This window comes from Balaenoptera acutorostrata, chromosome 8 (assembly GCF_949987535.1).
Source record: "Balaenoptera acutorostrata chromosome 8, mBalAcu1.1, whole genome shotgun sequence".
NCBI classification, from domain to species: domain Eukaryota; kingdom Metazoa; phylum Chordata; class Mammalia; order Artiodactyla; family Balaenopteridae; genus Balaenoptera; species Balaenoptera acutorostrata.
Window position 1 is genome coordinate 94,689,551 of NC_080071.1, and position 15,587 is coordinate 94,705,137.

Consider the following 15,587-nt stretch of genomic DNA (forward strand, 5'->3'; position numbering starts at 1 on the left):
GCTGCTTGCCCTTTCAGGTTTGCTGCTGTTTTTTCTTCACCCGCTTTCGTATAAGCCTGCCACCTCCCCATTTGCTCAGTGGATCGTGAGCTTCCTGCACACGGCTTGGCGTTAGGTGCAGGGAAACGCCCCCTGTAAAGCTGGATGTTGAGCCGAGGTCACTCTGGTCGTGTTCTCTGAGATCCCGTGTGTAGAGCATGATTGGATGGTAGCATATTTGTCAACTTCAGGTTTTACCTTGGCAACAGGGTGCTAAAAAGGTGAGAGGGTTCCACAAAGCTTAATAAGATAGAGGCCGGTGTTTGGTGGGTTTCTGGTGATTCTGTAAATTGGTCTCATCTTTTTGGAGAGCAGCGAGCCGTATGTGATAAAAGATTTTGATTTTGGAATCCCAGTTTTGAAAACAAACTTTGATACATAAACTCTGCATGTCAGAGGGGTAGAGTCCTCCGCCAGCAGACATGCTCTGGAGATCTCCTTCCTGTCCTTCCTTCCCAGCAAAATTTGAACCATTTTGATCCATGGAAATATGTTCAAAAACACGTCTTAACCAAAAAGGCGAAGTCGTTTGTACGCAGCGATTCTACTGATGTAACAACGTGCGAGGACGTGGACAGGGCCCAGAGGGGAAGGTGGGGTGATGTAAGTAGTTTCATTTTAGGGCCACAGGACTGTTTTCTCGCTAAGCTGGTGTTTGGGTTTATAGTCATTTTAAAATTCAAAAGCAGAAAGGCCCTCTGACGTTGTCGGATGCAGTGACGAATCTTTCTTCATCCCCTCTCGCCCAGCTGCAGCACAGAAGGAGGTATGAGATTCCGCCCAGACCTCTTAGGTGGGCCCTCGAGACCCCCACAGCCCGGCCCCCCGTGGGCATCCTCAGGGCGCCTGCCACTCTCAGCCTTGCCCAGCAGCCCCTGCCTGCGCGCACGCTGCTCTTGTCTAGCTGGTCTCCTGTCGCCCTGCGGGGCCCAGCGCCCGCTGCATCCTGGAGAGCCGCCCAGGCCAGGCTAGCAGCGCTGCCTTCCTTGGTGTTACCTCGTGCTTCCTGCCCTCCGCTGCTGCGGCGGGCAGTGGTCAGGGCCACGTCCACAGTTGTCTCCCCTTCTAGATCATTGTGTGCTCGCCACGTGGGGTCCCTTAAACCGGAGACGAGACAGCACGTGTGTGATGGGGGTTGTGAGGACCAGATGCGCAGACACCCCCTTTTTGCTGAGGCCTCCTCCCTCCCTCTCCACCTACCAGATTCCTGGAGGCTTCCTCACTTCACTTCCACACGGCTCTTACCACCCTTTAACAGACTGTCTTCTTTGTCTTCTCCACTGTAATGGGAGGGATTTCCTCCCTCTTGCAGGCTCCTGTATCTTTAAGGACGTAGACTTCCTTGATACAGAGGCAAGGTGCTCAATAAATGTTTGAACTAATCAAATTTCATCTGGGGCAAGGGCAGATGCCAACTTTTATGGGGCCTGAGACTTATCCAATTTGGGGGAGGAGGCCTCTTTAAGAAAATACAGTGTTACAAATAAAAATCAATTTGAAAATTAATTTGCAGATATTTATTTAGAATGAGAAAAAGTAAATAAGATACAGATTTGAAAAAGCTGACCGTTGATACAAACATCACTAAATCCAGAAAGATAGCATATTTGTTAATTATCTGACACACTTCTGTAATACTTTTCATTTGGGTATGTAGTTTTTAGTTGCCTCTTCATGTGACAGAGAATAGAAAGAATTCAGTGATTCCTCTAGCATGGCTGATCAAAAATCTTATTATTGATTGTTAGGATATGTAAAACATGGTTTCCCACTTGCTGTTTCTAGCACAGCTACAGATTGTGTCTTGGAAAAGCAGGAGTTCTGATAAATTCTGTTTTGCACAGTTCCATTCAAAAACGTTAAAAAATCAATGGTGTATTTATAGTTATACTGCTACGTTATAAATTTTTTTTTTCTGACAGGCAAGAAGTGCAGTTTTGACTACTGAGTACCGAACTCTGCTTGCATTTTAACAAGTCTGGTGATGATTTTCCCACAAATGTGCGTCTGGCTCCCCGAGTTTCAAACCTTGCTCCTTTCCCAGGGCCCACACGCTTCCAGCACCAGCTGCCATCGGGTCTGTTCATGTTGCTGCAGGGCCCGGGCCCTGCACCTTTGTTCCATAACCCTCCGGCGCGCAAGCACGGGGCTGGCAGTGGTGTTCCGGGAACCATAGCTGCATTGCGAGGCTGGTGGTCACCTCAGTGTGAACACCTGAAATGTCTCCGCTTGAGCCCAAACTAAGGGTGTCTCCAGCTCCTTGTGCTGGTAGCTGGGTCCTCTCCTGAGGCGCCTGACATGGAGGCAAGGAGGGACAGAGACAGACTTGGGGTGGAAGGGGCAGCAGTGTTAGTCGATTGCAATTTGAATATGTTTTCGAATTTTCCAGAAGGCTGTGATCGTGGCCACACTTCACTGAGGGCCTTTCTTAGGACCTTGGAAGGGCCGGTGCCAGTGAGGGGCCCAGAAACGAGGCAGAATGGCTTTAGAGTCCCACTGCCGGCATAGGGGCAGCTTGTGGTCCGCTGCTTGGTGCCTCATGACACCGTGGAGGCACGTGGGTGAGGGTGCACGGCACCTCTTCCTGCGGCTGGGGGGATGTGTCTGGAAGGAGGAAGCAGCACTGGCTGTTTTACAAGTCGTTTAAATGATTGGGCGTTATTAACTGTATCTCCTACATCATTCAGATCCCAGTTGCCTTGGTAATAGTTAGCACGAGATGAATGTTGGGGGGAACAAGTCTCAATATCTGAACGAGAAATCAATTTTTTAAATTGATTTAAAGAGAGTGTTTTAAAATGTTAGTTAGTTTTTACTTTAACTGCACTGTTTGAGAAGGAGGGGCAAGCACCATGCCTAGAGGAGACGTGGGCAGTTACCCCGGCTCGCTCCTTGAAGGTGACCGGGCTCGGCTGTGGGTAGCCCCTGCCGTCGTCTGCCCGGAAGCCGTCTGATTTCAGAAGTAGCGCACGTTCGTCATGGCAGGCAGTTCAAGAGATACAGGCGCCAGGAAAGAAGGAAATAAAAATCAGCCCTCTTCCCTCTCCCAAAGGTGACCTTTGCAAACATGCTTTAAAGGCATGGATGGCAGGTTCCGTCTGTGGGAAGAAGGAACAAGCCTCCTCCACCCTGGCTCTCGCGCTGACTGTGGCTACACAGCTGGACGGCTGCGTGAGCAGCTCTGAGGACCCCGGCAGCGAAGTGGTGGCGGGCAGACAAAGGCCAGGCTCTGAAGTGCCTGCCGCGGGAGCACTGAGCCTCCTGTTCTCCCTCCAGCACCCCCGGCCCCCAGCCGGCTTCAGGGTGTCCGAAACCCGGAGGTGGGCTCCAGGGGCAGATAGGGAGGGCTGCAGGGGGAGCCGCCCAGTTTGGGCTCTAGAGAGAGTGGGGGAAAGCCACCATTTCTTCTTCTCTCTCTCCCTGTTCTCCAGCCGGGCCTGAGACACCTAAAACTCCATGGGCTTTTTACTCTCTTTCCTGCAGCCTGGTCCCAGCAAGGGCGCAGTCCCAGGACGTGCACGGCAGAGCAGGGGAACAAGCCACAGTCCTCTGGCTGGAGGACTGAGAAGTAAGGCAGGGAGCTGTGGAGGGGGGAGCTCAGGAGGTGACCCTCGTGGAGGGCGCTGCTCAGGAGGTGACCCCTCAGAGCTGCCGATGAGCTTGTGGGCTCGACACCAAGCGGTACACGCATGGGGCCGACCCTGCGCCACTTGCCAGAGGCTGTGGGAACTCGACTAAGGGGTCGACCACAGCCTGGGAGCCAGGCTGGCAGCTGGGTGATGGTGCACAGGGAGGATGGAGCCTCTGAAGGTGGGGCTGATGCCGAGAGCACGGCGGCAGCCCGAACCCGGCAAGGCCGGCGCTGCTGAAAGAGAAGTGCCGCGTTCTCTGGGGGAGTTAAACGAGGCCAGAGGCTCATAACACGATGTTTAAAATGTCCAGGATATAATCCAAAATCACCTGGCCTACACAGAACCAGGGAAATACCAGCTCACGAGAGAAAAGACAGGCTACAGCTGAGATGATGCAGACGTCGGAATTACCCGACAAAGACCTTGCGGTCGGCAGAATTTTGGCCCCCATGGTTGTCACCCCCTGGTGTTACTTCTGGGAACAGGTTATGTTACGTGGCAAAAGCACATCGACAAGGTTCCCTATGCGACATGACTGAACACCGTACACTCAGGAAGCAGAGCCCAGCGCTGCCCTCCCAGCGCCTCCCCCTCCCCCTGCCCCCAGAGGCAGCTCTTTCCTTTAGGTTTTGGTTTATCCTCCAGGGTGGTGGTTTGAAAAATGCATGTGTTTACGGTCTTCCTCTTTTAACCAGAGTTAGCGCGCCATGCGCCTGCTTTGCACCTTGCTTTTATTCACCTTCTCATCAAAGAAGCACGTAGAGAGCTTTTCCACGCGTGACAGAAATTTTAGCGACTTCCACTGCTGTGGACAGTGGACTGCGCTTGTCTGGGGAGCCACGGGCTGATTTCCCAGCCGAGGGGGAGGCGACTCGAGGGCCAAATCTGGGCTGGGCTCATGTCCCGGCTTTGTCACTCTGGGTTATGTGTTCTGTGGCAGAGCTTTTTTTTCTTTTTAATAGACCTGCTTTTTAGAGCAATTTTAAGTTCACAGCAAAATCGAGTGGAAGTTTCACAGATTTCTCATATGCCCCCCGCCCCCAGACGTGCACAGTCTCCCCCCCCGTCCCCCCCACCCCCCCGAGTTGTACCTTTGTTACAAACCTGCATTGACACATCATCACCCAAAGCCTTGGCAGACTTTTGAGCCGAATTTTTCCAACTTCAAGATGGAAATTATACGTCACGACTTGGTTTTTAACTTTTTTATTAAATGAGAATATATAGGAGCCGAGTCTGTAGTAGGCAACACTAAATATCAGAGGCGGAAATTTGTATGTGGCCACCAGAGATATTTCTAGGGATGAAGACTGCAAATCATTTTGTTCACCTGGGAGGGAGAAGGGAACTGGAGTCCCTCGTGGGCGCCTGACTCTTGACGCCACTGATTCCCTCCAGATTTCTGGAGAGGGTCTCTGGCAGCAGCAGGGGAGTGAGCAGGGGCTAATGCCTGATGTTTAGGGCCTGCAGGACTGCGGGGCGCGTTCTGTGGGTCTAGTCCAGTTTGCATATTCTTGCCTTTTTAATGTTTATTTATAAGCACACAGAGCAAAACAAAGTAATTTCTGTTAGGTTATAATTTATGTAAAGCAAATTCAGTGCATACATTTTTTCCTTTCATTTTTTCCCATTGTAAGACTACAGGAAGCAATCGGGCTGTAGCAAGACTGTTGAATGAGCAGCTTCACGCTCCTGCAGGGAGGGGTCCCTTCTGCAGCTTGTTCTAAAATGAGACCATGATTAACTAACATTCACAGCACGGCAGTTACATTCAATTTTCCATTAAGTGTCTTCCTGTCTAAACTTTCTTAAACTTAAAGCTGAGTAATTATGAAATGGGTGGTTTAATGCCACATTGCTGTTGTGTAATAGCAAACAGAGCTTTCTTTGGAATATCAGCAGGAGGGTGCCCCATGGGGTCACTTCCTCTTAAGAGAACTTGTCTCCCTCGGATGAACCTCCGGGATCAGGCCGTCTCGTGGTCCGGAGTCTCAGCCTAAGCTGTGTGGGTGTCTTACTTTGACCAGGTGCAGATAACTAGGATGTAAGCGTGCTGCTCAGAAGGTGTACAAACCTGCAAAGCCTTCCTCTCAAGAGCCATGTTTTAGAATTCCTTGAGCCAAGAAAATTGTTTTTTTATCTGTCTAACGTATCTTTTGTTCTTATGAGAGACGAAACAATGGTAAATTAAAAGTATGCTGGTTTAAATATATATATTTTTTTAAATTTATTTATTTATTATTTATGGCTGTGTTGGGTCTTCGTTTCTGTGCGAGGGCTTTCTCTAGTTGCGGCAAGCGGGGACCACTCTTCGTCGCGGTGTGCGGGCCTCTCATTATCGCGGCCTCTCTTGTTGCGGAGCACAGGCTCCAGACGCGCAGGCTCAGTAATTGTGGCTCACGGGCCCAGTTGCTCCGCGGCATATGGGATCTTCCCAGACCGGGGCTCGAACCCGTGTCCCCTGCATTGGCAGGCAGATTCTCAACCACTGCGCCACCAGGGAAGCCCTAAATATATTTTTTATTATAAAATAAACACAGATACAGAAAAACTGCATTAATCAAATGTACAGATTAATGAATGAAGTGGACACTGTCCAGTGAAGCTATGGAACTGTGCCAGCCACACCCGGGACCCCTCCCCTGTGCCCTGCCCCCAGGTCAGACCCCCCCACCAAGGGGACCACTGCCCTGACTGTTCTAGGAATAACCTCCTTGCATGTTCTTCTTGCAGTTTTCTCAGCCGGACGTGCCCCTCAAGACAGGTTAGTCTTGCTTGTTTTTTTTTTGTTTTTGTTTTTTAAAGTAGGCGTTTAGACATGACTTTCTTATAATAAGTAGAAGAGAAAGAACCTGAAGAAATTTTTTTCCATCTAAAATTATTATGAAGAAATATAAATGAGAATTTTACAATGGAATACACAACAGAAGTGACTCCTAAAAGTACATCTTGGTTGTATACATATTTTCAGAATTGTAGCTTTACTTAAAAGGGAAAGGATCACTTTGGTGCCCAAAGTAAAACATCCCGTAGCTTGTTTCAGGAGAACCTCCTCTTGGTGGTGGGTGTTGGGCGAGTGCTGTGAGCTGACCACGCTTTGCTCTCACCTGTGTACTCACCTGGGACACCTGAGAGGTGGGCTTGACTTCCTTAACACCCCTCTCTTCTGCAGTAACTACTCAGGTTTGTGAGACTGGCATGAAAATGCTCACATTTATGGCTCTCAGAACCTCATATGCCTCATGCTGAGTATCAGGCAGTGGCATGAAAACAGGGCTTTTCTGAAGTGTGCTTCCTGACTTCGGCCTGTGCAGTGCCTGTTCTTTGATGCCTGCGATGTTAATTAAGTAAATACTTAGCAAATATTTACAGGATTAGTGACCACTCCCGGGGGCATGAAGCCTGGAGAGAGAATTCTGAAGACGGTGGGTAACTGCCAACCTGGGCCACACGTGTGGCGCGGGAGAACCATGTGCCAGTCCGAGCAGGGGGTCAGCCGGCTCGTTTGTGCATGAGGTGGGTCGGGAGCTGCATTTTGCAGAATGACACGTCGCCTCATCTCTTTGCTCATGCTACGCACATTTCACCTTTCCCCGGGGGTTTTAGCTTTCTCATTTTCTGTTTGCTTGTTTGATAAGCCAGATGTGGCTGGAAATTCTCACGCAGGTTGTTGGGAAGGTCTTCGCTGAGTAGGGTTTAAGTAGGAGTTGCTTGGCAGTGGGTCACTGAGAAGCTTTTCCATCTTAATTGAAGAGATAATAAGTTCGTGAGTTGGTTTATCTTGATAACAAAATAAGCTCGAAAAAGAGGAAAAGGCCAGAGGACTCAGCAATTAAGTCGGCATGAAAGGGCACAGACTAGGAGTTTAGTGAGATTAATTCTCTAAAATATTTACTGCAAATTAGTAGAAGACTTTTTGAAGATGATTAAGCAAAATAAAATGATTTTCACAGCATCTGCATTCTTTTTTGATTAAACATCTGACATTTGTGTTGGCCATACTGCGTTTAACCATTAGGTATGTTTCTTTAAGTTGACTTTCATACATAAATACACGCATTTACGAAGGGAATTGGCCATAAATAGAAGGTAACTATATTAATAAGGGCGACTGAAAGCACGGCAGTGTGACCAGGTTCTGGCGGGCGCTGAGCCTGTCCTGTGGTTGTTAAAAACAATGGCGTGATTGGCTCTGTTCAACTTGACAGCTAAGCACCGGAAACCCTTCCCCCGGCACGTTGAGGAGGGTTGAAAGGGCACGGGCGCCTGCCGGGGCAGCTCTCTGACCCTCGCAGACCCTCGGTGTCGTCATGGGTGAGGAGGGCGTGGGTGGTGGTGACCACAGGGGTATTGTGAGGACGGGGCAGGGCGGGTGCTGGGAAGGGTGGCCCGCGTGTGCTCCCCGTGACGTGTGCCAGGCTGTCACTCAGCGCCAGGTCTGAAGTTACCTCCTGAACCGCTGGCGGCCCCCGCTCCAGCCTGGTGACACAGCTTAGAAAAACCAGGGCGTGCAAAGCGGGCAGACAGCCTGGCTGTCTTCATCCACCTTCCTTGGCATTTTCCCCACCGTGTCGGCAGAGGTGGGGCCCGGGACCCACGTTGGCACCGTGCTGTGTGTACCCCTTTCCCTTTGCAGAAAAGCGCCCTCCGGGCACACACAGCGTGTGCTCAGCACGTGAATGTCCGGGCTGGTGGAGGGAGGCGGTGCGGGGCCTCTGGCTGGTCTGGGGAAAGAGCGCAGGCGGCTGTGGGCCTCCCCTCCCGCCGCCGCTGCCGCCGCCGCCGCCGCTGCCGCCGCCGGTGAGCAGAGGTGCGGCGGCTCCTCCGCGGGGTCTGGGGTGAAAGGAGTCCCCGCACCGCCTGCTTGCGCGCGCCCGGCGGCAGCGGTGCTGGGCCTCTTGCTGGGTACGCTCACCGGTCGAGCTATGAGGAGAAGATGATCTTTCTAAACTCTTAATGTTGATGTAAGTTCAGACTCGTAGAAGTGCAGAAACAGTGCAGAGAATTCTTGTGTACCCGGTAATTTTCTCACGTTGTTCTACTATCGAAATAACTGGGGATAATTTGGGGGGTTTTGTGTGTTTTAGTGCATTCCTCACTCTTAGCTGGTGAAGAATGGGGGAGCTGGAAGGAACCTACCGCGCCCTGCAGACCCCAGGGACACGCCTAGGCGCCCCGACCCCCGCGGGCGTCAGCACCCTCGAGCCTGGGCCGGGCCCCTCGGCGGCAGCGGCGTGGCCGGCGGCCAGGACGCCCGTCCGAGTGCAGCTGCTGGACGACTCCGTCGAGGTGTTTGGCGTTGAGGTAAGAAGCGTGACCCCTGGAGGCCTAGTTCCTCACGTTTTCTAGAAGTCGGGTATTATTTGGTATTATGTACCGAACTCCATTTTGCTGCTTAGACTTTGCCTGGTTATCGAGTCGCCCCCGAGTGGCTGGTAATAAAATCCTTGGGAACTCCGTCTGCGTTTCCCCTTTTAGGCTGGGGAGTGGTATTCTCCTGTCTTAAAGTTCTGAGGTAACGTGGTCTTGACGTTCTTCTCTTTTGAGAGGCTGGCTGAGAGCGGTGCAGCGCAGACTGGAACCAGCTCGTCTGCACCCAGGTCCCGGGGGCCGAGCCGCTGGGTGAGGGCGCCCCTTAGTCTCACAGCGTGTCCTCGTCTGAATGTGAGGGTGACTCAGGTCCCCGCTTCCCAGGGTGGCTGGGGCGAGGGCGGGGCACTCAGCACACGAAGAGCCTGGCACCTGGCACAGCGCTCGCACAGGGCTTGTCTTTCTAGCTCAGCAATAGGAACATTTTTATTGTGAAAATTCTCTAATAATAGATTGCACTGATCATGTTGGCAAAGACAATTGAATATAGCAAATGTTTGAAAACATCTTTTCTGATTTTCTAAATAGCAATAGAATGAATGTTCTTTTTAAAAATTACTTATTTTCATAAGTAATGCAGGAACATATTCGTTTTTCTAATATTTTTATATTGGTTTAAAATAATACCTTTGGAAGCGTCCCCTACTCTTAATGTCACAAAGTAAAGACGAGAGAATGAACTTAAACTTTAGCAGGAGGTTTATTTATGCTTGGGGAGAGGTCCAGATGCTACACAGAAAATAGAAAGATGATTGAGGAGCTGTGGGCCTGGTGTGAAGAGGCCTAGAGGAAACCTTGAGGCTCCCCGGAGCCTGATTGCAGGATGCCTTGCGTGAGAAGGCGGAGGTGAGGAAGGAGGTGAGCACGGTCGGGGGGGAGCGGAGGGGAGAGGCCAGCTGGGGGGCTTGAGGAGTAGAGGTGCCCTCCTGCTTGGAGCCCAGGGTACACCACACCTTGAGTGTTCGATGGCAGGTATCTAGTGCCTAGATTCCTAGTGTCTGAACTCAGGGAACCCTGAATGCTTCTTTTAGGTCTTATTTGAGGAAGAAACCACCAGATGTCATTTCATCAGGGCAGTGGTAACTGGAGCTGGTAGGGCCTGTCTGTCCACCTTCACAAGTCACTCCTGTGTTGCCAGAAGCAGCCTTTGCAGGGCAGGGAGTTGGGAACAGGCCACCTTTGAGCCCTGTGGCGGGGTGGGGGACTGGCTCTCAGTCCCTGTCTTAACCATACTCGGATGAGTCACCTGGAGAAACAGGTTAAAGGTCTGGGAATTAGCTGGGCTCTCAGATCTCTTCCAGCCAAATGTTTGGAAGAATTTCCACCATGTAGCCATCCTATGATAAACACATTTGCTATGGTCTAGGCTTAAAAGAGGTTCAGATTTTTTGAAAGAAAGGAAGAAAGAAGAGAAAAGAAAAGAATTGCATTAGTTAGGGTTTACTTTTAGAGCATCTTTTTCTGGCCTGCTTAATGGTGTTTATCAACTAAACCTAGGACCGAAAAAGGAAAAAAGCACACATTTATTGTTGAGTCATAAATAAGATGTAATCCTTCTCTGAGAAATTCGCTTTTAAATCAGAGATAGCATTTTATAAATGTTCAGAATATAGAGAGTGTGTCAAAGTTTTAATAAATTGAGATTGTTGTTTCTTTTAACCAAATAGAACCATCATGTTTGGTATTTTGATATACCTGGCAGAGTTACCAGAAATTATAGAATCAAATTGCTGTTGTATATCCTGAGTTGGATAGGGTACTTTTTAAATTTTGCTACCCACTGATGCATACCTTTCAGGAGAAGTTAAAACTCAATGTATTTTTTGGTAAGTTGTATTGTATTTCTAAGTACCCTAGTCGTCTACAGCTGTATCAGTTAGCTTTGCTGAGTAACACGTCAACCCCAAACCTGATAACTTAAAAGAGCAAATATTTAATATTTTCTGCATGTCTGAGTGTTGACTTGGAGGTTCTTCTGGTCTGGGTGGGCTCAGAGTGCTGAGTGGTCTAGGATGGCCTCGCTCACATGTCTGGGGCCCCAACTGGAACCTCTCTCCGTGTAGGACCTCACTCTCCAGCGAGCTGGCGTGACCTTGTTCGCATGGTGCTGGGAATGCGCTCGGGGGTGGCAGCTGTGAGGTCCCTGAGGTCTAGGCTTGTAATTTATGCGTGTACCTTCTGCCAGATTTTACTGATCAAGCAGGCTGCCAGGCCAGCCTAGGTTCAGGGGGTGGAGAAGTACCCAGGAGTCTGTTTTCTGCAGGCTCTCACACAGCTGTTGCCAAGGATCAGGTGCGCGGTCCCTGGAAAGAAGCGGTCTCCGAAGCTCTGGTATCTGGTGTCAGCGGGCTGGGCGGGTTTGCCAGATAAAGCACTTTGTGGGGCCTCCTCCGGGAGGGGCTGCTGGAGAAGGTGCATTTGCCCTGCTCCCTCCTCCCCAGTGTCTCCCGTGGGCCACCGTTGCCAAGATCCGAGACGCAGAGCCCAGGCTGGGTCTCCCCGGTCCTGCCGCCCCTGCCCCACCATCCCTGGTCACTGATCTTATCTGTCGTTCCCCTGCCCGCCCTGTACAGTTGGACTGAGAGACACACTGTGGTTGGGTGACTTTCGCTGTGGGCCTGTGGGTGGTATAGACTTGAGGTGCCGGGCAGTGAGGTCCCGGGGCGCGTGGCCTCTGTTGGTGGCACAAAAGGCAGGTCTTGGGGAAGACGCCCCCGCCCCGGAGCTGGCCGGGCTCTCCTCCTGGAAGGCAGGTCCTGGGCGGCGAGGCTGCTTCCGTGTTTGGACCAGTGCCGGTAAGTGCAGTCGACCGAATGGAAGCGAGGGTGAGCTTGGGTAACATGCTTTCTTTAGGAGAGTTTTTAGTTTTTCCCTCTATGGCAGCGTCTTCTGACGTTAGGGATTCAGGTGTCGTGTTTTGTGTGTCTGGGGTTTTTTGGCCGTCCACACCTATCTTACAGTGTGCTGATTTGGTTTATTTTCTACCAGGTTTTCTGCAGTAGTATCTGCAGACTCGCAGGGTTGATGTGCTGATGTTACCTTCTGGTGCAGCCGGTGGCACCTGGCCCGGTGTGGCCTGTGTGGACTCCCCTGGTTGATACCGAAGGTTTATTCTTAGGGGAAGAAGTTGACGTTTAGTTATTTTTGAAACGGCGTCTTCTGCTGGTGCCCGTGGCTCTTCACAGGCGTAGTCTGTGGCTCGTCGTCTCCTGCTGCTTCAGCAGCTGAGGCTGCCCTCCCGCCGCCCTCGTTCCCTTCCTTCCGAGGGGTGAGCGCCATCCGCGAGCCGCCGGCTCCGTCCGTCTCCCACCCGCCAGGGCGGTGACGTGAGCTTTGCTTCCGCCAGCTCAGGCCCCACGATACCGGCCAGCACTCTGAGAGCCAGAACCGCTGGCCACACGGGAGCCTTTTCCTTCTCTGGCTTTCTCTCTCGGTCTGGAGTCCTGCTGCCCCAGAGGCAAGGTGGCTGGAAGCTGGAAGCTGGGGTCTGTCTGCTTTTTCCTGAGCAGCACTGAATACGCTGAAACTTTTTAGCAGCTTTATTGAGGTATAACTCACATAACCGTACAATCACCCACGTAAAGCGTACAATTCAGTGGTTTTTAACGTATTCACAGAAACGCAGGGCCATCACGCCGGTCAGTTTTAGAACGTTTTCATCCCTCCCAGCGGGAAACCCCACGCCCTTTAGCTGTCGCCCTCGCACCCCAGCATCCTCCGTGCCCCCCCAGCTCTAAGCAAACCGTGACCTGGGTCCTGTTTCCACAGACCCCTTTCATCTGAGCAGGGTCGCACGTGGCTTTTTGTGACTGGCTTGTCACTTAGCGTGGTGTTTTAGGGCTTCATCCACGTTGTTTGACGTCTCAGCGCTATTTTCCTTTTTGTTCCCCGCTCGTCAGCTGGTGGACGTCCCACCTTTGGGCTGTTGCGAACATCGCTGCCGTAAACATTCGGGTACAGGTTTTGTGGGGACATGCGTTTCCGCACGTCTTGGACAGACACCTGGGGGTGGGACTGCTGAGTCGTACAGCGACTGTGTGTGACCGTTTGGGGAACCGGCAGACTGCTTTCCAAAGCGGCCGCACCATTTATATCCACCAGCAACTTTATGAGGCTTCCAATTTCCCCACGTTCTCAACTACACTTACTATTCTTTGACTTTTTGATTCTAACCATCCTAGTGGGTTTCAAGTGGTATCTCGTTGTGGTTTGAGGTGAAATTTTTAAAATTTTTAAAGGTTTTCAGCCCAAAAATGTGAGAATTGTACCATTAAAAATTTATCTTTGGGGGTGGTTCCTTGGATAGATGATGAGTAATTGTGGAGTTAACCGTCTAGCTGTGGCCCAGCCACCACACGTGGAATGAACATTTCTACATGCCAGAGTTGTGAGGACCACAGAGAAAGCAGGCTGAGGGCAGGCCCTGGAGGCCCTGGGAACTGAAGCTGGTCGAGGAGTGGGAGCTGCCTTGTCAAAGTTTTTAAAACATCTTAAAGTTTCATTTAGAGTTGTCATGCAAATTTATAGAACTAGGAACTTTTACTGACACTTTTTATTTATTTCTTTTTAAAAGATGTATTTGTTTGCTTGTTTATTTATTTGGGCTGTGCCGGGTCTTAGTTGCGGCATGCGGACTCTTAGTTGAGGCATGCGGGATCTAGTTCCCCGACCAGGGATCGTTCCCCCTGCATTGGGAGCACGGAGTCTTACCCACTGGACCACCAGGGAAGTCCCCTGACAATTGTATTTTTAAATCAGTATTTATCTCATTTGTAAGTACTAACTGCCGATGTCTATGATTTACTCTCATTCATGTAGATCATTTGCTTTAACAAACTTATGCTTATTATGATTATGTATGATAATGAAGCAAGATGTACTTTGTGGTTCTTTATATTGATTACTAGTTAAATTAAAATACTTCTCTTTTGTCTGGAAGGGCGCAAAGAAAGGGGGAGAAATCTGTCTGATGGATTCAGGGTGGAGCTTCAACTCTGTCTTATTTTAAGTGATGTTTGACATTTACTGATGGGATTTTTAACTCCCCGAAGGTCAGTCAGTGACCAAGTTTTTGATCTAGTAAAACCATGATTTGTTTTCAGTTAATTAAATGAATTCTGTGGTTTTGAAATTAGAAATCTGACCTCAGCTCTGGGAAGTTTTTTTCTGAGCTGTAAGAGAAACCATCTGGAGGCCGTGTGTCAGCTCGATTGTCCTGCGTGCAAAGTCGGGGAGTCAAAAGCGTCCAGCTCCTTGCCCTGTACGTGTGAGCGGTGTCCGTGGTGCCCCGGGAGCGGCAGAGGGGCCGAGCTGGCGGTCCTGTCCTCCCTGGAAAGGCCTCCCCTCGACTGCAGAGGGCGCGGCGTTGGGGACGGGGCACGTACCTGCGTCGCTAACCATTCATGGCGGGTTTAGGAATGGACGTCACCTATAGCTTTTCTGTTACCTGGAGTCGGTATTGTGGAAAGAGTGATATTTAGTGATTGAAAGAACAGTCTGGGATGTGGTTTGGGTGAGGGAGACCTCACCCACGGGAGTGAATGTCATGCCTTTGCTGGCAGGTGTGATGGAGTTCTAATGAACATGAAGGTTGCTCACGTTCCCCCTTTTCTTAACATCCTCAAAAGTTTCAGAGTGGGCTTTCTTTCTTTCTTTCTTTTAGAATTGCAAAAGCTTTAGCTTAAATATGTGGCAAGTAGGAGGACGGATTCTCAGCCATGAAGTCCCATGCTGGAGGACTTGAAGTTGCTATTCCAGTAAAAACTTAATGTTTTCTTTCTGGCCAGGAAGAAATAGCCAGAATTCCACGAAGTATTGTAGCCAGATGTTTGTCACTGCTCCTACATGAGCACCCTAAATATGGCAAAGAAACCGCCTTAGAGCTTATTTTGGTCTGATCTCAGAAGAAGAAGTTAGTAATTCAGCATCTGAAGTTTGGCGGTAATATAGGCTTTATATAAGAGCTCTGTGTGTCCCTAGTATATGCAGCAATTATGTGATTCTGCCCTAGGTTTTGAAACCTATTATTTTGTCTTGGAAAATTGATCTGTGTTTTGACCCTGAAGCCCAGGAATGTGGCAGGGTGGGACGAGGCAGAGGTGTGGACGTTTACCCAGCTGTGGTATCGAAGCTCCAAAACACATGCACGCACACGCCTGCACACGCACATGCCTGCGGGTTGGCATGTACAGTCTATGTTGGATGACCCCGCGATGATGACCAGTGACAAATGGAAAAGAATCGGGAAATGTCACCGAGAGAAGACCCATCCCCACGGTTGTGTAATGGAAGACAGCAGACTTGTCTCAGGGTCCCAGCAGAGGGTCATAGAAAGGAAACTTGCCCATTGGGTTGTCTTGACTTGTAAGCTGTTTCCTGAGCCCTTAAGACACGTGACGGGCTCGGGTCATTGGCATCCCCAGCAGGACGCAGAGGCAGAGTGAGCCGCTGGGTGACGCAGCTGACCTGTGACCCCACCCCACCCCTCGGCTGTCTCTGGAACCCTTGCTCTTATCCACGTGATGCTCTCATTTACTACTCAGAAGG

The 15,587-nt window shown here is 50.4% G+C and overlaps 1 protein-coding gene across 8 annotated transcripts in view; it reads left to right on the forward strand.

Moving 5' to 3' along the window:
- FARP2 (FERM, ARH/RhoGEF and pleckstrin domain protein 2) overlaps positions 1-15,587 on the forward strand; it is a 91,414-nt gene that overhangs the window by 1,967 nt on the left and 73,860 nt on the right. For 6 of the 8 annotated variants that reach the window (XM_057551636.1, XM_057551641.1, XM_057551638.1 and 3 more), the window contains exons 2-3: positions 6,405-6,435; positions 8,759-8,975. The exons of 1 other annotated variant lie outside the window; for it this stretch is intronic. In XM_057551636.1, the coding sequence (XP_057407619.1) occupies positions 8,787-8,975 (189 nt within the window). In that variant the 5' untranslated portion in view covers positions 6,405-6,435; positions 8,759-8,786. The remainder of the gene's footprint in view (positions 1-6,404; positions 6,436-8,758; positions 8,976-15,587) is intronic. One more of the 8 variants, XM_057551637.1, reaches the window with a different exon arrangement.